The following is a 25028-nucleotide window of genomic DNA, read 5'->3' on the forward strand; positions in this document are numbered from 1 at the left end:
CTCCCTAGTTGTTGGAGTAGAAGCCCCAGATAACGTTTCTAAGCTGTGGTGCAAGGTAAGCGGGATTGGAATGCTCCCACTGGGAGAGGAGCCACTGAGTGTTCTTCCACTGGAGCTGTTCAACTGAGTGTGCTCTTTTGTGTCACCTTTCACCTGTTGTGCATACTCACAAAGTACACTGTTGTTGATACTGCCCTCAGCCCCACCTCAACTGTGGGTATGCCAGCAGTCGTCCCTGGTGTCTCTCAGAAGTTGTTTCCACAAGGCCACCAGTGCAGATCCACTGAAGTCAGGTCCCAGGACTGCAGTAGTCGTGCACCTGGACCCGCTGTGGGAGCTATGGAGGCAGCTCAGACCCTAGCCCGGCCCAGCCCCTGAGTGTATGTGCCCACAGAGCCTGCAGCTGCTAAGACCTGACGTGTCCCCGCCGTGGGAGCACTCATTGGGTCTCCGTTTTTAAACCGGGGCTTCAAAAACATAGTTGTAAAGTATTGTAATTATTTAATTTTTATTTATACTAAAAAAACTCCAACAAGAAAAATCAGACTTTCCTTAGCAGTGGTTGGGTGATTTACCTTATAATAACTACTTGGATTATTGCTGTTGATGAACTGAAAAGCACCTCTGGGACCTGTAACTTCAGAACCTTATTAATGTTGGCATACATTCAGTAAATATTTTTACAAAATCCTTAGAAAGATAAAGGAAGAGTCTTAAACCAACTAGATCATTAGATCTTGGAAGACTGAGATTTGTCTCTTTTAAGTCCCTCTCAGTACCGTATATAAAATTGACACATATTTGTTGTATGAATATTAAATAATACTCGTTTACTATGGAACTACATAGGGGATCCTAATTAAGGAGTTACAACTTCCCTCCTTACATTAGTCCAGTTACATTAATAATTCATCTAACATGTCACTGTATTAGGAAGGATTGTTTAAATATATTTACTAGTCAGGAATTTCCTAATTGTTTAAGTATGTCCCATTTAGCAAAAATTTTCTTTCCTTAAACTTCAATGTAGGCTCTTGGGGGTATTTCAAAGATTGAATACTAGCTAAAAGTAGTAATGTTTTATCCACTACACCTGCTTTCATTCCACTTCTTTTGTACTTAGCACCATAGTTTTAGTTGACTGATTAGGAAGTTAGGATATTTTATGCCTAATATATAAGTAAACACATATTAAAAAACAAAATCTGTAGTGGAAGACTTAAGACCTAACAACTAAACATACAAATATATTTGTTCTAGGCTTGGCTGACAGCTGTTTTGTGTGGTATAAGAGAATTCAATGACTAGCCTAGACTTATGTTCAAGAGAAGAATTATGTGGCATTACACACCATCTTAGAGAAGTTAAGGAAACATAATATGGTGTTCAGTATCACTAAATTGTTTTCTGCCCTTTTTTTTTCTTGGCCAGAGGAATTTTTATAAAATTAGATATTCAAAGTAAGAATGTTTTTGTGCAGACATTTAGAAATCTAATTTACATTCTTTCTTGCTTATTTTTCAGTAAACCAGATATGTCACGTCTGAGACTTGCTGCTGGGAGTGCTATTGTGAAGCTGGCACAGGAACCCTGTTATCATGAAATTATCACATTAGAACAATATCAGCTATGTGCTTTAGCTATCAATGTAAGGAAAATGGCTATATAGAACATGACTTTCTATGGTCTTTGACTTTTAGGAAGGAGAAAGTCCACCATGATAAAGAGATAAAAATCTTGAATGTTTGTGTCTCCTCTTGGAAAATTTATGTATGTGAAACATTTCAGAGTTCTAAAACTGTCATTTGAATTGTGGGTTGCTGACATAGTACAGTTGATTCTTGTTATTTGCAGTAGTACACAACTTTGTTTTTTGTCTGGTTCTGTTTAATGGCACCTTTTTTAGTGTACAGTTGTTTCATTGACATTGAACTCATGGCCAACAGCGCTGTAACTCATGCTTGAATGAAGCTTATGTGACACAGATTTTCTCCATAAGGCACATACAGCCTTCTTGCTCTTAGGAACACAAAACAGCACTTCAGCAGTATGCATGGGAGCTATTTTAAACAACAAAATCACCAATAAAAAGTATAAAAATGCGAAAAATGTGGCACTAAATAGACCACCAAACAGACATTTGTTAATGATAATGAGAGCTGAAGCAGGGAGGCAGAACGTTGCTTTGTTTGACTTCATCTGGGACGTGTGTCAGGCGACTCAAAACTTTTCGCATCTCTGTACATTTACTCTTTTTTTTTTTTTTAACATCTTATTGGAGTATAATTGCTTTACAATGGTGTGTTAGTTTCTGCTTTATAACAAAGTGAATCAGCTATACTTATACATATATCCCCATATCTCCTCCCTCTTGCGTCTCCCTCCCACCCTCTCTATCCCACCCCTCTAGGTGGTCACAAAGCACCAAGCTGATCTCCCTGTGCTATGCGGCTGCTTCCCACTAGCTATCTATTTTACATTTGGTAGTTATATACGTCCATGCCACTCTCTTACTTCGTCCTAGCTTACCTTTCCCCCTCCCCGTGTCCTCAAGTCCATTCTCTAGTACGTCTGCGTCTTTATTCCTGTCCTCCAGCATTTATTGTTTGTAGATTTTTTGATGATGGCCACTCTGACTGGTGTGAGGTGATACCTCATTGTAGTTTTGATTTGCATTTCTCTAATGATTAGTGATGTTGAGCATCCTTTCATGTGTTTGTTGGCAATCTGTGTATCTTCTTTGGAGAAATGTCTGTTTAGGTCTTCTGCCCTTTTTTGGATTGGGTTGTTTGTTTTTTTGATATTGAACTGCATGAGCTGCTTGTAAATTTTGGAGATTAATCCTTTGTGAGTTGCTTCATTTGCAAATATCTTCTCCCATTCTGAGGGCTGTGTTTTCTCTTGTTTATGGTTTCCTTTGCTCTGCAAAAGCTTTCAAGTTTCATTAGGTCCCATTTGTTTATTTTTGTGTTTATTTCCATTTCTCGTATGGAAACAAAAAAGACCCCGAATAGCCAAAGCAATGTTGAGAAAGAAAAACGGAGCTGGAGGAATCAGGCTCCCGGACTTCAGACTATACTACAAAGCTACAGTAATCAAGACAGTATAGCACTGGCACAAAAACAGAAATATAGATCAGTGGAACAGGATAGAAAGCCCAGAGATAAACCCATGCACATATGGTCACCTTATTTTTGATAAAGGAGGCAAGGATATACAATGGAGAAAAGACAGCCTCTTCAGTAAGTGGTGGTGGGAAAACTGGACAGCTACATGTAAAAGAATGAAATTAGAACACTCCCTAATACCATACACAAAAATAAACTCAAAATGGATTAAAGGCCTAAAGGTGCATTTACTCTTGAATGACGATGAAAGTGCTGCAAGTATTGATTTGGGTTTACAAATAAATTTTAGTGAGTAGGTGAATTCACAAATTAGTAATGTGTGAATAATAAGGATTGAATGGACTTAGTTCTTAAAAGGAAGGAAAGTATATAGAAACGTATAGTTTTATGAAGACGTGGTAGAGGTTAATTTTAGGGCAGAAGCATTCCTTATTACTCAGTGAATTAGAATTTCAAGTTATTAACAGTGATACTAATGAATTCATATTCCAGTCTTGCAGATTTCATATTAGAGTACCGTAATATTTGAAGTCTATAACTTTACAAGTTTTTAGCATCATTGAGAAAATTAAAGAAAAAGGACTTCTACAGTAGTAAATATGATATTCCAATATGAGTTTTTCATAATTTGGTTATTTTACACTTGATTTTCCTGTTCTTTTCCAAGCAGTCTTATGTATAAGAATTTGGCACTTTTTAGGGATACTTGCAATTTTTCTCTCCATTCTCTGCTTCCTTCTACTGCTTTTTAAAAAATTGCTGCTTATGTATAACCCTTAGACATAAACAGTCATCTGTTTTTTTAATTGTAATTATTTTATCAATTTATAGTACTTCAGTGTTTAAAACAGCTATTCCAAATTCTGTTTATTATGATTTGTTTTAGTTTTTGGTGTTGTTATTCAGATATTAGACTAAACAATAGCAGAAATGAGATTTTGCAGAGCCCATAATTTCCTGGTTTAGTTTTCCCCCTTTAATTTTGGAGATCATCTTATTTTTCAATAAAATGAAAATTGTTTAAAAGTATATATTAAATTTCTTAGAAAACAAACTATGTAATTATTTTTTCAAATTGGTAGTACTTGCAGTCCGTTGAGTTGTTGGATTCTTGGTCTGGTATTTCTTAGGGTATTGGTGCTGTCGGTTGTGAAGTAGAAATTTTTTTTTTTTCTTTAAAAAGGGATGTATGAAAATATGTTAAAAGAGATGGGCTTTGTTTGAAACTCCCTGTGTGTAATAAGTATGTGCAGATCATTAGTTAAATGTCCACTACGTGCAAAAAGCATCCACACTTGGGTAAGTTCTAGAGACTTTCTTTTCTAGCACACTTTGTTTTATGTTACTATCTCAGTCACCAGATTCCCAAGGTGAAAGTTCAGATTACCTAAGTTTAAAGATTGTTTTGAAATTCTGACTGTGGACCATGTGTTAATGGTTCAGAGTTAATTATTAGCACATTCTCACAACTTACAAACATGAGATTACCCTATCCTATGCAAAACTTTTTCCTAATTCTGCTTTTCCTTTAAACCACATGGTTGTCTCTTCTTTTTAAACCTCCAAACCTCAAGAAAGAGTAATCTGTGTCTTTGTCTCTCTGATCCTCTCGCTCCTCACTACTCATATTTTGCCATTTGCCTTCACTGTTTTCCAAAAATGGTCTAATTAAGTCCCTCAATCCAATGATCTTAATTTTTATTATACATGTCCTTTTTGCATTATTTGACACAGCTCATTGCACCTTTATTCTTGAAACGCTCTTCTTTGTTTTTTGTCTCCTGATCTTTGTCATGCTTCTCGACTACATTTTCTGGCCCTTCTCAAGTTTCCGGTCCCACTTCCAGTGCTAAACAGAAATTTCAAACTTTCATGTTCTGTGAACGTAAGACTGAATCTTTCCCAAATCTATTCTTTCCTGACATGCAGAGAGCCTCAATAAGCATTAAATAAAGCTGGTTGGCATTTCTTAGACCTAAAAGCATGATTTATATTTGACTATTTGCTTGTAGTTACACCTTGTTGCAAAAGTACAGATAATTCTGTCCTTTGATATCTATTATATCTTTTTTTATTCATACCTTCTTAACCATTCTTACTGCTGTACCCATCATTAGCTCCTGGTCAAAAATATTTAGGTGCTTACACTCGTAAGAAAGAACAAATCCCATATATTTTACATTGCCATTCAAGTCCTTCTAATATTTGGACCCAAATATACATTTAAAAATCCCGTTTAGCACACTACCCTTTACCCATGCTTATTTCAACGAAGCCGAACATTTTTTTCTTTTATGTACCTGTGGTTTGCTGCCTCTAATTTTGTTTTCACCCTCTCATTTCTACACATCCAAATCCAACCCTTTCTGCAAATCAAGGCTCAGGCACAGCCTTCTCCAGAAAACTTGCTCTTATTCTTACAGCAGGTTTCCTTCTGATCCGCTACAGATTTTATCTATAGTCCTCCGGTACATACATGTATTGTGCTTAGTTATGTACCTATGGTTTATTTCTCTTTACTTGAGTTGAGATCTTTAAAGGCACTATTGTGTCTCAGTGACCTTTGTCATGTATTTGAATAGAAAGTAAATATGGAGGAATAGAAATTCAATAATAAGAATCTTAAAATTATTTAATAATTACTTAGGTATTTTAGAATTTGAATGCAGTTCATGAAAATTTGCTGTGTACTGCTATGTGCTATGCATTGTTCTAGGTTCTGTAAATGCAAAGATGAGTCATGGCTACAGCCCTCAAGAAGATAACCTCTTAGGAGAACAGAAAATAAAAATAAGCATTGATAACAGTGCAGTACACAGAGTAACTGAACTATTTGCAAGATACTAGAAGTAGCTCTACGGATAATTTATACTTAAAAAGTACACTTTGCTGTACAGCAGAAATTAACACAACATTGTAAATCAACTATATTTCAATTTAAAAAAGGACATTAAAATTTAATTTAAGATGCAGACTAAAATTAATTTCTTAGTAGTGAATAAAAGCTTTGATTGGAACTTTATCCTTGGGAAAAATATTTTGTAGTATTAGACACCATCTTCTTTATGTTGAACCAATTATTGGTTATAAGTATAATCATGAAAGTATCAAGTGTGCTTTTTTGAGAGTGTATTTTTCCTGATAAAAATTGTATCACTCTATCCTTTACTTCACATGTTTTTATAACCTCGTCAAAAGGGTAAATCTTTACTTCACATTTTTTAATAACCTAGTCAAAAGGATAAATCTGTCCTTTGCTTCATATTTTTTTAATAACCTAACGAAAAGGGTAAATCTTTGCAAAAAACAAAAAACAAACATTGGAAGACTTCCTCAGTTCCCAGGAGCACATGTTTTAATCTTTATTCACATGATTCTCTTTTGATGTACATGTTGTATCATCATTGTGGTCAATTTTCTCATCTTTTGTTGTTAAATGTGTCAGTTGCCTGGCATATGATTTGACAGTTCTTTTCTAACATGACTTTAATGACTTTCTGAAACTCTTCTACCTTTGCTGTGATTCACAATTGACTTTGTAATGAATTTGCATTGTACTGTTGGATCCTCGATGATTAATGAGAGAATGACATGGTCTGTCCCCCTAGTGTATCTAACTAGGGGGATAGGGATAGGGGGAGGGATGTTTGAATGCTGTTCAGTGTTTTTGTTGTTTGTTTGCTTTATTGAAGTATATTTGATTTATAATATTGTGTTAGTTTCAGGTGTAACCAGCTTAGTGATTCAGGTTGACTTTTGCAGATTATATTCCACTATATAGATTATTACAAGATATTAGGTATAATTCCCTGTGCTATACAGTAAATCCTTATTGCTTTTCTATTTTATATATAGTACTTTGTATCTATTAATCCCATACTCCTAATTTGTTCCTCTCCCTCTTGTTTAATATTTTAATGAATGGTCTGTTCATTTGTGAATATATTTGTGATATATTGACTTTTACTTACACAGTTTGTAATTGGGTATTTTTATAATAAATAATTGAATAATGAAAATTCCTCTCCCTATAGGAGTAATACTGAGGAAGGAATGAGATAAGTTTAACTTCCTTTTGTGGATTATGAGGGTAGATGATAGACAATATTTCTGTGAAAGCGTGACTGCTTCTTTTTTCTAATTGAAGTATAGTAGGTTTACAGTGTTGTGGTAATTTGTGCTGTACAGCAAAGTGATTCAGGTGTGTGTGTGTGTGTATATATGTTTTTTATGTTCTTTTCCATTATGGTTTATCACAGGATATTGAACATAGTTCCCTGTGCTATACAGTAGGACCTTGTTGTTTTTCCATTCTATATATAATAGTTTGCATCTGCTAACCCCAAGCTCCCACTCCATCCCTCCCCCACCCCACTCTCCTGGGCATATGTCTGGAAACGATAAAAACTCTAATTTGAAAAGATACATGCATCCCAGTGTTCATAGCAGCACTATTTACGATAGCCAAGACATGAAAGCAACCTAAATGTCCTTCAACAGATGAGTGGGTAAAGAAGATATGGTATATATATATACAATGGAATATTAGCCATAAAAAAGAATGAAATTATTATTGTATCATTCTTTTTATGGCTGAGTAGTATTCCATTGTATATATGTACCACATCTTTATCCATTCATCTGTCGATGGACATTTAAGTTGTTTCCATATCTTGGCTATTGTGTATAGTGCTGCTATGAATAAAGGGGTGCCTGTATCTTTTTGAGTTATAGTTTTGTCCGGGTATATGCCCAGGAGTGGGATTGCTGGATCATATGGCAACTATGTTTTCAGTTTTTTGAGGAATCTCCATACTGTTTTCCATAGTGGCTGCACTTGACTACTTTTTTAAAAGTGGGTATTTGGTATTGTAGTAAACTGAAGTTCAAATTAAATGAAAGAAGATACCCAAAATAAGGATTTAATGATAAGGGCAAGATGTTATGACCTAGGTTTCGAAGAAAAACAAAATTTATATTCTCGATAGAAGAAATAAACATAAAGTTGCAATAATGTGAAACATACCACATGTTATGTTCGTTGGTGGAGTGTAAGGTGTAATAATGAAAGTCTTTTTATGTCGTAGAAGGTCTTTGTATGTCTCATATATGGCTCAAAAGTCATATGAGCTTTTCCCTATAATTTAGAAAAAATTCTCATAATCTGTGTACCAGATATTGTGCTAGGTTTAGAGGCACAGAGAAAAATAAAGGTGTCGTTCTCATCTTCAAGGAACAAACAGCACTGGTTAAGACAGATAAACCAGTCGTTTTCATACTGTATACTAAAGGCTATGGTGGAGATACGCACAGAGTGCTAAGGGAGCACAGAAGTGGATGCAGGATACAGATTTCGCAGTGATTTCTGGAAGATACAGGAGCTGTCGTTAAAGATGAGGACTAGGAGAGTGGAGGTGGGTGGTCTAGAAGAGTGAGTAGTGTGAAGAAAGCCGGCACAGTGGCAATGAACAGATTGGTTCATTTATAGAACTAAAAGTAATGTGATGTTTCTGAAATTAGTAACTCTTGCCTTCAGAGTTGTGCATTTCAATATGAATAGTTTTTTAAATGATAGGACTAAAATATATAAATTGGACAGAGTTTTATCTTGCTCAGCAAATGAAAAAGCTAAATATTAGATAGTGTTCACACTTTTTTTTTTACATACCTCATTTATTTAAGTTAGGATGGATTAATATTTACTAGTGTTATCTGTTTTAAGATTACATTCAATATGTTCTAACACCAGGTAGCTGGTAGTTATTAGGCTCCAGGTGATCACTCCAGCCTTGATATTAACTTTATCACATCTCAGTCTTGTGAACAGAAGCAGTGGTTGTGGGTAAACTTGCTATGTTTACCCTTCTGGTTACCTGATATAGCGAATTTCATATCTAAAGTTGTTACTCTTTGGTACCCTGTGGATAATATGTGGAATAATTGTGTCTTTCAGGATGAATGCTATCAAGTAAGACAAGTGTTTGCTCAGAAACTGCACAAAGGTCTTTCCCGATTACGGCTTCCACTTGAGTATATGGCAATTTGTGCACTTTGTGCAAAAGATCCTGTAAAAGAAAGAAGAGCTCATGCCAGGCAGTGTCTGGTAAAAAATATCAACGTGAGACGCGAGTATCTGAAACAGCATGCAGCTGTTAGTGGTAAGCGTATATGAAAATGAAAAGTGTACTTTCCCATCCTGCCAGTTTTCAGTTTTATAGAACACAAAATGATGTTACTGTTATTTATTTATTATATTCTAATTTGCCCTCATTAAATAAGAAGTTGTTACTGTTCTTCAATAGCAGCTTTTCCTTTTAATAGGTCATTTTAAAATATAAATGCATGGGTATTTAAATATCAACCCATAGCTCTTTATGCAACTGACTAAAAGGCCAAGGGAAAAAAATCAGTGACTTTGGAGGTAAATAAAACAGTAAGCGATACATTTATGAAGATTGTCTAAGTACTATCTTTTAGTTTAAAAAAGTACAGGTCTTTGATCTTTACTGGTTGTCCTCACCTGTAGCTGACATTAATAGCAGGTTCCTGTGTGCCGTTTTAAAATCTGCTCACTTTACCCCATCCACACTATTAGTTTTTGTGCCCCTCTGACTTCTGTGACTTGATCAACAGCATTAAAATCCATTCAGTTATGCAAGTCAGAAATCAGAGGCATTCTTCACGCCTTCTTTTTTCCTCTCATTGGTCACTAAATCCTCTTAATTCTTCTTCTGGATATCTTGAATATTTCTCCTCAACTCTCCTACACTGCTATATTTCACTTGGATTATTTTATATACTCCTAACAAACTCCCTGTTGTAAATGTTCCCCTGCCTCTGACCCACCTCCAGCTGTGTCACACCACTGTCAAAATTATCTTTCTAAAACAGATCAGATCACATCACTTCCTTGCTTGAAACCTTTGTCGATTCCTTATTGCTCATAGGATCAAGTTGAAGCTCATTAGCACGGCCTTTTATAGTTTACTCTCAGCTTGAGTTTTAAGCTTTCTCTCTAGCTACTCCTGACTATAAATTCTGTGCTCATTGTACTCTGGATTATTTGAAATTTGTATAGCCGTCTTTTTTCTCTGTTGTCAACTCTGTCTGGAAATTGCGTTCCCCTTCTGTCCACACAAATAAACTAACAAAACCAAGGGGAGTGGTTTGCCCCTTTTGAACCCTTTAAAATACAGTTTTGGTGTTACCTCATCACTAGGACCCTCTTTCTTTCTGTTCCTAACTCACCTTAGAAAAAATGAGGGCTCTGGAGTCAAATCCCACCGCTGCCATTTACTGGTTGTGTTTGGGCAGGTTACTTGGGCAATCTGAGCTTTAGTTTCCTTTCTGTAAGACTGGTATAGTTTTACTCATAGCTTATGGTGGTTATGATTATGATTAAAAAATTACGTGTATAAAGCACCTGGCGTAATGCATGGTCCAAAGAAGTACTCAGTAGTTGTTAGCTATTCTTATTTTAGGGCACTGTCCACATTGAAGTATAGCTTCTGTCCTGTCCATGCTTTAGTGTGAGGTCTTTATCTAGTCTTATGCATCTTTATATTTAAAATAGTAAGCCCCAATAAAAATAGAAGGCCTGGAAAAGAGTAAGCACTCAATAAATGTTTGACAGACTTTTTCACTGACTTTTGAACCTTGCTACTTTTTTCTTCTATACCTACCTTGAAATGAATGATATTACACACAAACTTATTCTCTTTGAGTTCAGCAATAGAAATAAAGAAAACTTGGTGCCTTATTGACACATACATTATTATACTCTAGATTGAACATCTGATTTAAAATTTTGAGAGTAGGAAATATAAAAAGAATTGTTCAGAATATGAATCCTGGTCTTTTGAGTAACCTTTATTAAAACTAGTTAGGATTTCCATTCTACCTCTAATGGAATATGCTGATCTCAGTCAAAATATTAAAATACTTGAATTTAAACTAAAAAGATGTTTGTTATTTAAAATGCCCTAGAAACAATGTCTATTCCTTTATATCTGTTCTTATGTTACAAATAGTATCAAATAGTATCAACCGTTACTCCTGTTTTTGTGTCATACTAACTGAAAAATTTACTAGTTTTTTTCATTTTGCTCTGCAGCTTACAAGGGAGTGTTGAACATAGAGTTACTAATAATAAGAAAAATAGATCTTATGTTCCTTAGTCTTGAATATAGTTTGGGTCACTTTTTCCCATATCTATTGAAAATTGAAATATTTGTCTTTGTAGCCTCAGCACATGGTGCATTTAGTAGGCAAATCAATATTGGCCATGATGGATGAATGAATAAACTTTAATTTATGATGTACCTCAGCACTGGACATTTCAATATATTTTCCTTCCAGTCATATTGTGGTAAACTATTGGGATGCAGGAAACATAGTATCAGAGAGAGAGAGAAAGAGAATGAGTAAGATTTGGTTTTCTAACCTGGCTGTTTTTGTTTTGTTTTGTTTTGTTTTTTTCTTTTTCTTTTTCTTTTTCAGAAAAATTATTGTCTCTTCTACCCGAGTATGTTGTTCCATATACAATTCACCTTTTGGCACATGACCCAGATTATGTCAAAGTACAGGATATTGAACAACTTAAAGATGTTAAAGAGTAAGACTTTTTCCATCCCATTTTCATATTTTCTGAAAGTTTTTTCCCTTTCCTGCTGATAATGGAATCTCAGTTATAATTAGTGTATTAAATTTATTTCATTTCTTAGGAGTTTAAGGTTCTTTACCTTATTTGTTCTCTTATTTTTCTTTTTTCATACCATCTCTTCATGTTTCATTTCTTATATAATTTCCCAAAACAACTTAGCATAATTACTGTATTACTGACCTATTTCTCTACCAGTCTGGCATTTCTTTTTTATTGAAGCAACCCATTAAGAGTTTCCATTCCAGTTCTTACCTTTTCCTACTTTCTTCTGAAACACTGTATAGATTTTCATGTGGGGAGAATTAATACTCTCTTTTATTCACATAGTAAGCACATTTTCTTTGCAGTTACTATCTTCCTCCATAAGGAATAGAGAATAGTCTAATTTAATAATGGGCCAAGTTGATAACCAGGCAACTGATTCCACTTACTACTTCATTGGTGATTCTCTAATTAAAGTTTATGACAATTACAGTTCTTTCAAAGATTCTTGTTGAGAGGCCAGAAGACTCTATATGCCTGGGTGTGGGATAGGGGAATATAACGGTATTTAGAGAAGTCTTTGTAAGACTACCAGAGTTCTTTAAAATATGGATGAGACCCTGTTTCTGTTACAATAAAGAATGACCTTTGTGGTTTTGAATAAATTAATTTCTTATGCCTTTAGCTTCTATTAAAGGAAAATAACTCTTGGTTTCTTGATTCATAGAAATATTTTATAGTTAAATATTTGAGGTGCTTCAAGAGAATAAAATTAAATTATTGATAACTTTCTCATGACAAGAGAAAAAGCTTTTACCCTCTTTTTGCCACAGTTTCTATTTTTAAAAAATAAGCAGTTAGTTTTCCCAAAATGAATTCTGTGTTAGAGTGATTATATAACTAATGACAGCTTTTAGCCACTCCTCCTTATCGGAACACATTAGTTTTTGAAATAGATAAAATATTCTTTGGAATTTACTAAACATTTTGTGCGGTATTTGTAAATTGCCCTAGTACAGCCATGAGTGATCTCCATTCCAGCAGAGAGCCACACCAGAAGAACTTATCCTGTGCCTGAGGTCTCAAAGGTTCCTTTTTTCCCTTCTAGAATGATACCTTGTTTCACATTTCTCTCTTCTCCCATTTTCTCCTCTGTGCTATCCCTCTGTCCCATTGTGTCTGCATAACACAGAGACAAAGCACTTTCAGTATTTTCTTGAGTAGAATTTAATGTAATTAACTTTAAAACTGAGGTACTGAAACTTTCTTTTACTTTTTTCTTTCTTTAAGCAAAAGCAGTATGTAGAGTTGTCAGCCATGACCTTTTTCCTCAGATTTATTGATGAAGATTCTTACTGTTGAGTAAGGTGGTTAGATTTTCTTGAAGACTTCCAATCAGGACTACAGTCAGTCTTGAATATTTGAGGCTTCACTTTATCTATGGCCCAGTTATTCCTTTAAGCAGTCTTCCCTTCCTGTCATAGCCAGGGATTAAGATCACTTCATTCTTTCCACCATTTCTGTTTCTTTTTAACCTGCCTCCCTAGGAAAGTTAGTGAGACTTTGAAAAGGGGTATTACGAACTCCCACGTACATTGCCGATATATGTTGTGATATGTGTGTGACATATTTTTTTTTTCTCTATTGATTTACAGCTGTTTATTTTTAATTTTTCCTGCTCCTGGAGTTCATTATATTTATATTTAGAATTATTTCTGTATTTAACAGTGAATTTTTTCTTGGTATTTTTTAGGTGTCTTTGGTTTGTTCTGGAAATATTAATGGCTAAAAATGAAAATAACAGTCATGCATTTATCAGAAAGATGGTAGAAAATATTAAACAAACAAAAGATGCTCAAGGACCAGATGATGCAAAAATGAATGAAGTATGTAATTCTTTGTAAAGTTATGATTCCATGTTGATTTCAAGCATTTGAGTATAGGGTATGAAACTTCTGTAGACAACGTCAGTCTTTTCTGTTAGTAGTATAATAAATAATAGTATTCATATTAGTAATAATTAGACTTACTAACATAGAATTAATATAGAATTAGTAGTAATGCTGTTACTAGTAAACTAATGAAAATAATAGAGTAAGTCTTTTAACTTACACTGTTGTCCTGAAAACTGCATACTAATTGCATGTTCTAAAATTACTCCTAATTCTCAGAGTCTAGGATACTGATTTAAGTACCTAATTTTCTTTTAATACCATTGCAGAAACTGTATACTGTGTGTGATGTTGCCATGAATATCATCATGTCAAAAAGCACCACATATAGTTTGGAATCTCCTAAAGACCCAGTACTACCAGCTCGTTTTTTCACCCAGCCTGACAAGGTAGTTATTTTAGGATTTGTTTGTATAAGTTGAAATAAAATGTATTCTCAACACTAGGTTGTGGGAAGATCATGAAGAATCAGTATCAAGAAGTGACCCACTACTAATGTCATGAAAAGGTTGCCATGAGTCTTAACAATGCGGTTCAAGACCAGAATATGGGCCAAACTGGAGGACACAAATAGGTTCCGAGATGAGTTAGGATGATCTAGAGTTTGTATTCCAAGTTTTATGCTAGTCTAAAAGCACAGGCAAAAATGTGATCAAAGCTTGTAAATCTATGAGATAATGGCCATTGATCCAAAATGGGAAGGAAAATGCTGATAGAGATAGTCTGAAGTTATAAGCCCTTGAGATTTCTAACTGGTATGAGGAAACAAGCAGAGAACTGACACTAAACAGGCCCAAGACCCTGGGAACACTACAGGGATGTTCCCAAACCACTCTCAGAAAACTCAAGTATTGTATGATACTAAAAAAGGTGTTTTTTAGAATCTCTCTTGGAGTTTTATAGTGCATCTAAGCCTGTTAAAGTAACTGAGAGGAAACAGCCACTACCTTTTTCCTTTTTTTTAAAGCAAAATACCAGTTAACGTCTTACCCAGTGTACAGTGTTTGCTGATGAGCTCTTAGAGCTCTAGCATGTTAGAGCTCAAATATGTTGTGTTAGTACTAGAATTAGTACGAGGTTAGTTTAAGCTTATTACAGCATTTAAAATCAGTGACTAAAATTTTGTGTTTCAACTGACTATTTAGTTTAAACAAATATGTATTTTATAATGTACTTTAAAACAAAAGCTGCTCTATGCTTTGTTGGCTTTTGAATCACCTTGTAGATACAGTGCTTCAGTAGTCATTGACTATGATTTTTTTCTCTTGCTTGTAGAACTTCAGTAACACCAAAAATTATCTGCCTCCAGAAATGAAATCGTTTTTCACTCCTGGAAAAGTATGTTTTGAAAATTGTTTTAATTTTTATGTGGTAGTTTATTTTAGTGTGACTGTTGGCATAATTATGTTATTTAGTATTTCTTTAAAAATTGATGCATCAAAAGTATTAGATATCTTCCATTTACTAGTAAGAAATAGTTATATTTACTATATAGATGCAAGCTGAGATATAGAACTTGTTTTTTAGCTTATGGTAAAACCCTGGAGACCTTCTTTCAAATATCTTATCCTGTAATATTAAGATAAAAATATTAAAGTAAAAAGACATCTTCTTATGTCCTTCCCTAGCAAGAGTCTAATTATCAATTGTCATTGTTGACTATACATTTTATGTGCTCTCACTTCCTATGTAAGCCTTTTACTGCAGGTAACTAAGAAACAACTATTATTCTGTTTATATAGTTTTATATTTGTTCAGTGATATTCAATTTATAATTCTTATTCTTATTTTGCTGAAGGATAGGCAAGTTTTTCATGATTTGTATATGTAAATACTTTGACAGGTGTTATTTATGATTCTTTACATCTAAACTTCTTTTGGTTTTAATCAAATAGAAAGATATGCATTTTCCATTTCAGCCTAAAACAACCAATGTTCTAGGAGCTGTTAATAAGCCGCTTTCATCAGCAGGCAAACAATCTCAGACAAAATCATCACGAATGGAAACTGTAAGCAATGCAAGCAGCAGCTCAAATCCAAGCTCTCCTGGAAGAATAAAAGGAAGGTAAGTACATAAGAAATACCATACTTAACATTTAAGGACTCCATCAAGGCTATGAGATCTAAAATAACATCATTTACATTTAATGTCAGTGAATGAAAATCAGTGCATATCTGAACATTCCTGTTTTAACACTGGTAGCCATTTACAAGTTAAATGTATTTGCTTGTTCACTTAGGTAGGTACTCCATCTTAGCCTTTCATATTTTAGCTTGTTGGGGCAATCATTGTTGGTAGACATAAGCTAGTTTCCAAACTAAATGTCTAGTTCATCCATACAATGGAATACATAGTCATTAAAAAATGATGAGGTATGAGCTCATATGAAGAGCTTCCACAATATATTATTGAGTGAAAAAGGCAAAGAATAGAACAGTGTAAAGTATTTTTGAGTTTTTAAGAAGGGTTTGTATTTTCATTTGCTTGTATATGCATAGAAAGTTTTGGGAAGAGTACACAATGTCTTAATAGTGTTTACAATAATCTAGTGTAGGAGGGAGATGATTTTATATTCTGATACGGTTTGAATTTCTTTTACCATGTACGTATATAAACTTTTTTGTTAAAAAAAAATAGTTTAAAAACGTACTTTTGAATTATGCATTGCAGGAGATTTTTTTTTTTTTCTTCTTCTTCTTAAGAAAGAAAAAAGGAAAATAATTCACATTTTAACTGGTTTTAGCATGGGGCTTAGCATACCATTTGTCAGCAGCAGAGCCTTGTACAAGGCTAAACTGCCACCATTTATTCGTTTTGCTAAGTTATTATGAAAGATTATGTTGTCTTTTGCACTGTTCATAACCAATCAGTAAAGAAGGGAGGAGACATTCTAAAATGTCTTATCAATTGCCTTGTAATGAATAAATTATTAAATGATATATAGTATAATCGAATTAAAACAAAAATTACATCTAAAGTTCTTGTTTTTTCTAGATTTCTGTTTTAATGCATATTAGCGGCTGATACCTAAGTGACCCTTCTTTACCTATGTCATTTAGACATTTTTCTACTGGATGGCCTCATATTTAACATGACCAAAAACATTTCCAGCAATTCATTTCCTAAATTACTGGCTTTTCTCCTTGAATTCCTGGTTATAATCAAAGATGATCTAATTCACCCATCTAGGCTAAGAGCCTCAAAATTGTCTTTGATTTTTCCCCTGTGCTAATAAGTTTTGCCAGTTATTTTTCTCTACAGTGTTTATTTAATACTTCTCTTTTCTGCTATCATCATATCATTCATTCCCTTTCTTTAATTACTGTAGTATTTGGCTATTTCCCTTTCTTATTTCTCTGGCTATGTATTGTATATCATATCACTGCTAGATAATCTATTTATTTATTTATTTATTTATTTATTATTATTTTTTAATCAGTCATCAATTTTATACACATCAGTGTATACATGTCAATCCCAATCACCCAATTCAGCACACCACCATCCCCACCCCACCACGGTTTTCCCCGCTTGGTGTCCATACGTTTGTTCTCTACATCTGTGTCTCAACTTCTGCCCTTCAAACCGGTTTATCTGTACCATTTTTCTAGGTTCCACATACATGCATTAATATATGATATTTGTTTTTCTCTTTTTGACTTACTTCACTCTGTATGACAGTCTCTAGATCCATCCACATCTCAACAAATGACTCAATTTCATTTCTTTTTATGGCTGAGTAATATTCCATTGTATATATGTACCACAACTTCTTTATCCAATCGTCTGTCGATGGGCATTTAAAGGGTTGTTTCCATGACCTGGCTATTGTAAATAGTGCTGCAGTGAACATTGGGGTGCATGTGTCTTCTTGAATTACGGTTTTCTCTGGGTATATGCCCAGTAGTGGGATTGCTGGATCATATGGTAATTCTATTTTTAGTTTTTTAAGGAATCTCCATATTGTTCTCCATAGTGGCTGTATCAATTTACATTCCCACCAACAGTGCAAGAGGGTTCCCTTTTCTCCACACCCTCTCCAGCATTTGTTGTTTGTAGATTTTCTGATGATGCCCATTCTAACTGGTGTGAGGTGATACCTCATTGTAGTTTTGATTTGCATTTCTCTAATAATTAGTGATGTTGAGCATCTTTTCATGTGCTTCTTGGCCATCTGTATGTCTTCTTTGGAGAAATGTCTATTTAGGTCTTCTGCCCATTTTTGGATTGGGTTGTTTGTTTCTTTAATATTGAGCTGAATGAGCTGTTTATGTATTTTGGAGATTAATCCTTTGTCTGTTGATTCGTTTGCAAATATTTTCTCCCATTCTGAGGGTTGTCTTTTCGTCTTGATTATGGTTTCCTTTGCTGTGCAAAAGCTTTGTATTATATATCATATCACTGCTAGATAATCTTTTTTAAATGCTACGTTTTCAGGTTATTCCATTGCTTGGAAATCTTAACTGGCTTCCCTTGTTTGTTTTCAAGACCATTATATAGTTTTACCCAGTCCTCATCTCCCATTGTTATTCACAACAAATGACTCATAGTTTCCCTACTTTACTTTTGGTTAAACTTTCTTTCAGCCTTTGTTGCTTTTTTTCTCCAAATCCCATGGGTTCACTAAGATTCTTTCTAAGGGAATGAGCTAGGTGTGTTTGAGAGATCAATTTGGCTGGAGAGTAGGAATGAGAGAATAATGGTCAGGGATGAAGGTGTGAGGTACCCAGATTATGTTTGGACTTTGTGGGTAATGTAAGGAATTTGGGTTTGATTTTAAGTAAAACTGGAAGATGTTCTAGAGTCTAGTGGTCTAATTTGTGCTTTTAAAAGATTGCCCAGATTATTGGTGGAGAATAGAGGCGCTAGAATTGAGGTAGGAAATGCCACTTTGGAGTCACCTAATAGTAATCTAGGGAAGGGATGAAAAGGGAAGATGATGGAAAATAGCCAAATGGTGTTAAATATGATACTAAAATGGATACTTTTTGAAAAGAATGAAACTTTTCCTCATAAAGTTATAAAGCTACACTAGGGAACAGGAAAAACTTTTAAGGTTATTTGATTGTAATAACAATTACAAATGTCTATATTAAAAGGCTTGATAGTTCTGAAATGGATCACAGTGAAAATGAAGATTACACAATGTCTTCACCTTTGCCGGGGAAAAAAAGTGACAAGAGAGACGACTCTGATCTTGTAAGGGTGAGATATTTGGTTTGATTTTATAATAAGTACAATAATAATAATTTTTACTATGTAAATAATCATTTTTACACTGAAACCAGTTAATTTTGCTCTCTAAGTTTGACATCTGATTTTACTCACAAATTTGAGTTTATAATTATCCTCTACCATGTAATTTAAGTATATTGGACCTCTTGTGTTTCTTGTCACTCTAGTAAGCAATCTTTATTCTTTAGAGCTTTGGAATCAAACATGCCAGTTCCATACTCAGAACTGCTTGGCTTTTGTGTTTTTTTTTAAACACAGTAAATTTAGGCTTAGCCTTAGAGAGGAGGCTAGAATTAGGGTCCTTAAAGTTTCCTTCATTTCAGTTGATTTCTTGAGCCTTTAATTACTAAATAAGTTTCTAGTAAATGTAGGAAATGCTACTGTTTTCATAAAGTCCTTGTTTAGTTTTAAAATCTTAATAGCAATGATATTGATGTGTGTGTGATAGGCATAATTTATAAATGTCATTTGAAGACAAATTTGGTACTTTTAGTACAGATACAGAATACAGTTATGTATTGCAACACAACCTGATGGCATTAATAATTGAGCACATTTTGACTTTCGAGGTTAGCTCTAAACATTTCTTGAATAACCCATTAGGTTCCCTGAATGAGTTCCTTTATCAGTGAAGTGTGGCTACTTAGGTGGTAAGGTTTATCAGAATAAATGAATTAGCCCAAATGAATGGTTGTTGCTGCTGTTTTGTTATAAAGATTAATATTTTTGATTAATGATTATCATAATAATGAAAGTTAATGTGTTTTAATCTACTCGATTAATAGAGGCAAAAGGTTATTAATAAAAACATTTGCTTTCTCTGACATAGAACTTGCCCTCCTTTCTTCCACTGGCCCAAGCTTATATATCCCACGAAGTTTAAATTATTTTCAGTTTTTTTCAGATTTCTCCAGTAATTTATTTTAGCAGATTGTTTCTCTTTCCACTTAAAAAAATTAAAATTCTAAAATTCTTACTAAATCCTAACTATACTATAAATTTGGATTTTTATTGGCTGTTTAAAATTTTCACCCAAACAGAATTAAAAATTAATTGCTTAGCCAGAAAGGAATCCTGTTATCTTGATTTATGGAAGAATCCATGAGTTGGAAAAGGTATTTATGTCTTCTAGTCCTGCTTCTCACTTAGTGCAGAAATTCCTTCATTATCATTTATGAGAGTTGGTGCTTGAAAATGCCTTAAGTGGAGAGCTTATAATTTCTCTCATTTGTTGGAAACCTCAACTAGGCGACCCATACCCACATATACTGCCTCCTTTCCCTCCCCACTACCCCCTTAATTAGGAAGCATGGTTAATATTTTGCTAGCCTATAAATTCCATATCTAGTTCTGCCTTTTGGAGCAATGCAGAACGAAGTCTGTTTTTTATAGAACAGTTTTGAATTTCTGAGCTTTTGAGATTTATTTATATAATTAATGAAGGCCTTTGGCTGTCTTTTGTGTAACATTGCATCCATTTCCAGAAGAACCTTATTAATAAGCTCGTTTCAACTGAAATATTCTCAAAGAGGTGAGCATTATGAGACAGAAGTTCAATTTAAAGACCAATAAATTATGGTGAAAGAGTATCGTCTTTTTTTTTTTTTTAACAATTGATTGATTGATTGATTGATTGATTGATTGATTGCTGTGTTGGGTCTTCGTTTCTGTGCCAGGGCTTTCTCTAGTTGTGGCAAGTGGGGGCCACTCTTCATAGTGGTGCGCGGCCCTCTCACCACCGCGGCCTCTCTTGTTGCGGAGCACAGGCTCCAGACGCGCAGGCTCAGCAATCGTGGCTCACGGGCCTAGTCGCTCCGCGGCATGTGGGATCTTCCCAGACCAGGGCTCGAACCCGTGTCCCCTGCATTGGCAGGCAGATTCTCAACCACTGCACCACCAGGGAAGCCCTCGTCTTTTTTATATACTACGAGCTTCACACAGAAATTTCACTGCAAAGGGATTATTCTTCATATACATTTGTATTGTAATATTTAGTTTTACAAATAACATATTTTCCGCATTTCCTGCTTCTAACCTCAATTTTATACCCCCTCTGTTCGGAAAACAATACGGTACAAAATGAAAAATTAGAGAATGTAGTGCTTTAGGAAGCTTAGATTATTTTATGATATTCTCGAGAAAACAGACATTGAATTTCGGGTTTGCCAACAACCTTTTCCAGAGCATAAATGAATTCAGCCACTTTTTCAGATCTTTGGATGTCAGAATGAATTGTAGCATTTAAAATTGGAGGGTTTAGTTTTAATTTAATATTTCTCTTCCCATCTCTAAGTAATGACAGTTAATTTTTAATTTATGTACAAAACTCTAGATAAATACTAACAAATTAAAGCCAATTATTTATAGGTCTTTATTTTCCCCTAGATTTCAAGGATAATTTAAACGCTAAAAAGAATAAAAAGCAAATCAACATCCCAAATAAAAATACTAACAAGATAATCTCAGATCATGTCAAGCAGACATAAATAAAACTTAGAATTCATTCTTGACAAATATGAACTCTTTGTAAATTAATACTAGAAAGATACTTCATTAACATGCTAAAAGTTTTATCTGTTTAAATCAGTAGTCAGTGATTTAGTCAAAATTATTATTCTTAAAGGCAAAATACTTGAAACATTCTTATTAAAAATCAGGAACAAAACAACCTGTTGTTTAAAATTGTTCTAGAATATTTGACCAGTTCTGAAAGACATTAAATAGGAGCCAAAAGTATGACAATGAAAAAGAAGAGACAAATTTATTTTTATTTTTGTACTCTTAAAAAAAATAAGGGAAGCAGTTGAAAAACTAAGAGTGTAGGCGTATGTATGTATGTATATATGTAACTATAATTTTACTCTGGTAATTTTACTTTATATCAGATGTACACTTGGGGGAAAGGGGATTTGCTTTACAACACTAACCATTACAACAATGAAATTAGATAGATGGATCTAAACATAACCTTAAAAAGAGGTAGGGGGAACCTATGTGGAGAAAATACCAAAAATGAGAAACAGAAGAGAGAGAAGACATGCCATATTCCTTCATGGAAAAAATGACTTAAAAAGTGACAGTTCTTTCTAAATGAAGATATCATTGTAAAATTCCAGTGTGATTTTAAGTCCATGTGGAAGAATAAAATGGATGCAAAAAAGAGGAGTAGTAAGATCAGCCCAACCAAACACAAACATACTTAGTTATAATTAGTAAACTATTGCGCTGTTGTTACATTAGCCCAGAAACATTATTATTTTTTGAAAAATAATGCAAAATAAAGGAAGCATTACAAATCAGTGATTCTGAAATTGATTAGATGTCTGTTTGGCAGTGGAAGTAGGAAAAACAGTTTAGAACCTCAACTCAGCATCCTATTCTAAAACAAGATACAATAATGTCTTAGTCTGCTCAGTCTGCCATAACAAAATATCATAGACTGGGAGGCTTAAACAACACAAATTAATTTTCTCACATTTCTGGAGGTTAGGAAGTCCAGGATCAAGTGTGGGCCAATCCAGTTCCTGGTGGGAGCTCTATTCCTGGTTTGCAGATGGCCACCTTCTTACCATGTTCTTAACATGGTGGAGAGAGAGAGACAGCAAGATCTCTCTGGTGTCTCTTTTCATAAGGACACTAATCCCATCATGAAGGCCCCACCCACGTGACCTTATCTCAACTGAATTACCTCCCAAAGGCCACATCTCCAAGTAGTATTGTATCATAACACTTCAGCATATGAATTTTGTGGGGACACAATTCAGTTCATAACAAATAGGAAATAAAATTTAAATATACACAAAAGTGTAGAATATTTAGATTAAAACTCAGACTTTAATAAACAAATGGACAAAGGGCATAATACCAAGGATATAAATAGGCAGTTCACAGGCAGGAAACACAAATGACTAATTAAACATATTAAAAAATTATAAGTAATTAGATAATTTTTCTTTTCACTGATCTTTTAAGAATGTAAATTGGAACAAACCTTTTGGAAATTAACTTAGTACTATAAATATTATGTGTTTTATGCATGTGTATACCTGTGGAGAGCATTATAAATTCATATGCACTATTCTTGGTTTCTTTGAAGAATTTCCTCAGTCTCCATCTGCTGGTCAGTGCTTAAATTCTGTGAATGTAGACTGGTATTTCATTTTAAATTTGAAAGTCACTGATTTTTAAATTATTTTTTTTGTTAGTTGTATCTGGGAAGAAGTGGTATCTTTGATTCAGAAGTGTTTTCAGAATTTTTAATAAATGATGAATATGTTTAAACTTTTGTATCTTGCAACCTCCATTTATAAAATAAAAATAGTTCTTTTATGATGTGTATGCATGATATATATATAACATAGTTGATATTTTATGTCTTATTATACATTGTGTGGTAAAATTAGGATTACTTAAATTGACTATCAAAACAGATCCATTATACTTTAGTATAGTTGTCCATTATTTAAGCATTGAATTTAGAATGTTCTTTTTTATGAACTAGCTCTTCACCAAAAATTTATAATCTAATCAAATACTGATCTTGAGAGGTTTCATTTGAGGCTCTCTAGCTTGAGTAAGAATAAAAACTTACCCTCTTACCCCCAGATAGTGTTTTAAATTAGAAAATTATTAATAAAAGCAAGTAAGTAGTTATGGTTCTGATGTACTTCAGAACTCTATACCTTATTTAGGTACATTTTTATGACTGAAGTGGATAACAGATTTTTTTTTTTTTGATTCTTAAAAATACATATACTAACACTGCATACTAAGTTTTATATTTGAAATTGTGGCTTTTATTCCTAGTCTGAATTGGACAAACCTAGAAGCCGGAAAAAAACACCTGTAACAGATTCAGAGGAGAAATTAGGGATGGATGACCTGACTAAGTTGGTACAGGAACAGAAACCTAAAGGCAGTCAGCGTGGACGGAAGAGAGGCCATACGGCTTCAGAATCAGATGAACAGCAGTGGCCTGAGGAAAAGAGGCTCAAAGAAGATATATTAGAAAATGAGGATGAACAGAATAGTCCACCAAAAAAAGGTAAAAGAGGCCGACCACCAAAACCTCTTGGTGGAGGTACACCCAAAGAAGAGCCAACAATGAAAACTTCTAAAAAAGGAAGCAAAAAAAAACCTGGACCTTCAACAGCAGAAGAAGAGGAAGAAGAAGAAAGACAAAGTGGAAACACAGAACAGAAGTCAAAAAGTAAACAACACCGAACTTCAAGGAGAGCACAACTAAGGTAAGTATGTGTAACTCTAAACTGCATACATTTAGTTACTATATTATAAATCATAATTTGATGCTATCCACATTTGGGTCTTCCCCAAAGCAGAGCAGAATCTCCTGAAACTAGTGCAGTTGAATCCACACAATCCACACCACAGAAAGGACGAGGAAGACCATCAAAAACGCCATCACCATCACAACCCCCCAAAAATGTGTAAGTTGTAAATAATATTAAATTTCAAACCAGTTTCAAATTATTTTGCAGGGGTTCATAAATTTCTAAATATACATAGGGCTGTATTTAAATCCCATATATTTAGCCCCATTACACTAGGTAAGATAACATTTTTGTAAACTTACCTAGGTGATTGATACCCAGTCAACCTTTGGTGACATTTGTACATGTTTACAGGTTTTAGACAAAACTTTATATATGAATACCAAATAGTTTATTATTTCCAATACATACTTTATGGTACCTGAAGAGATGATGAAGTATTTTTAAATAATTACAGTATAGACCACATTACCTTGTCATTCCATGCTACAATTTTTCTTCATGTCTTTTCCTCAACAGCTTTAAAAAATAGCTTTTACACTTTTGCTTTGATTCTTTGAACCATGTCGGAAAGTAACAGGCATCATTTTTCTTAAATTACATCTGTGGAAATTATCACATGGTGATCTCAAGTTTTTGATGTCTTGATTTTGTTTCTTTTCTAATCACATTAACACATATGTATCTATAGATAGTTTTGGATGTTCACACAAGTACATGTTTATAGGAGAGTTACAGTAACAAATCTGTGTCCAAACTTATTAAAGTGACAGGGGC

General features: G+C 34.0%; 1 protein-coding gene across 5 annotated transcripts in view; it reads left to right on the forward strand.

Moving 5' to 3' along the window:
- The window catches only part of PDS5B (PDS5 cohesin associated factor B), a 193716-nt gene that overhangs the window by 164849 nt on the left and 3839 nt on the right, over positions 1-25028 (forward strand). The window contains exons 24-33 of one of the 5 annotated variants that reach the window (XM_068526734.1): positions 1525-1648; positions 9082-9286; positions 11628-11742; positions 13526-13658; positions 13994-14113; positions 15000-15062; positions 15644-15789; positions 18825-18930; positions 23767-24206; positions 24297-24407. In XM_068526734.1, the coding sequence (XP_068382835.1) occupies positions 1525-1648; positions 9082-9286; positions 11628-11742; positions 13526-13658; positions 13994-14113; positions 15000-15062; positions 15644-15789; positions 18825-18930; positions 23767-24206; positions 24297-24407 (1563 nt within the window). The remainder of the gene's footprint in view (positions 1-1524; positions 1649-9081; positions 9287-11627; positions 11743-13525; positions 13659-13993; positions 14114-14999; positions 15063-15643; positions 15790-18824; positions 18931-23766; positions 24207-24296; positions 24408-25028) is intronic. The other 4 variants (XM_068526735.1, XM_068526736.1, XM_068526737.1 and 1 more) reach the window with 4 other exon arrangements.

This window comes from Eschrichtius robustus, chromosome 18 (assembly GCF_028021215.1).
Source record: "Eschrichtius robustus isolate mEscRob2 chromosome 18, mEscRob2.pri, whole genome shotgun sequence".
NCBI classification, from domain to species: Eukaryota; Metazoa; Chordata; class Mammalia; order Artiodactyla; family Eschrichtiidae; genus Eschrichtius; species Eschrichtius robustus.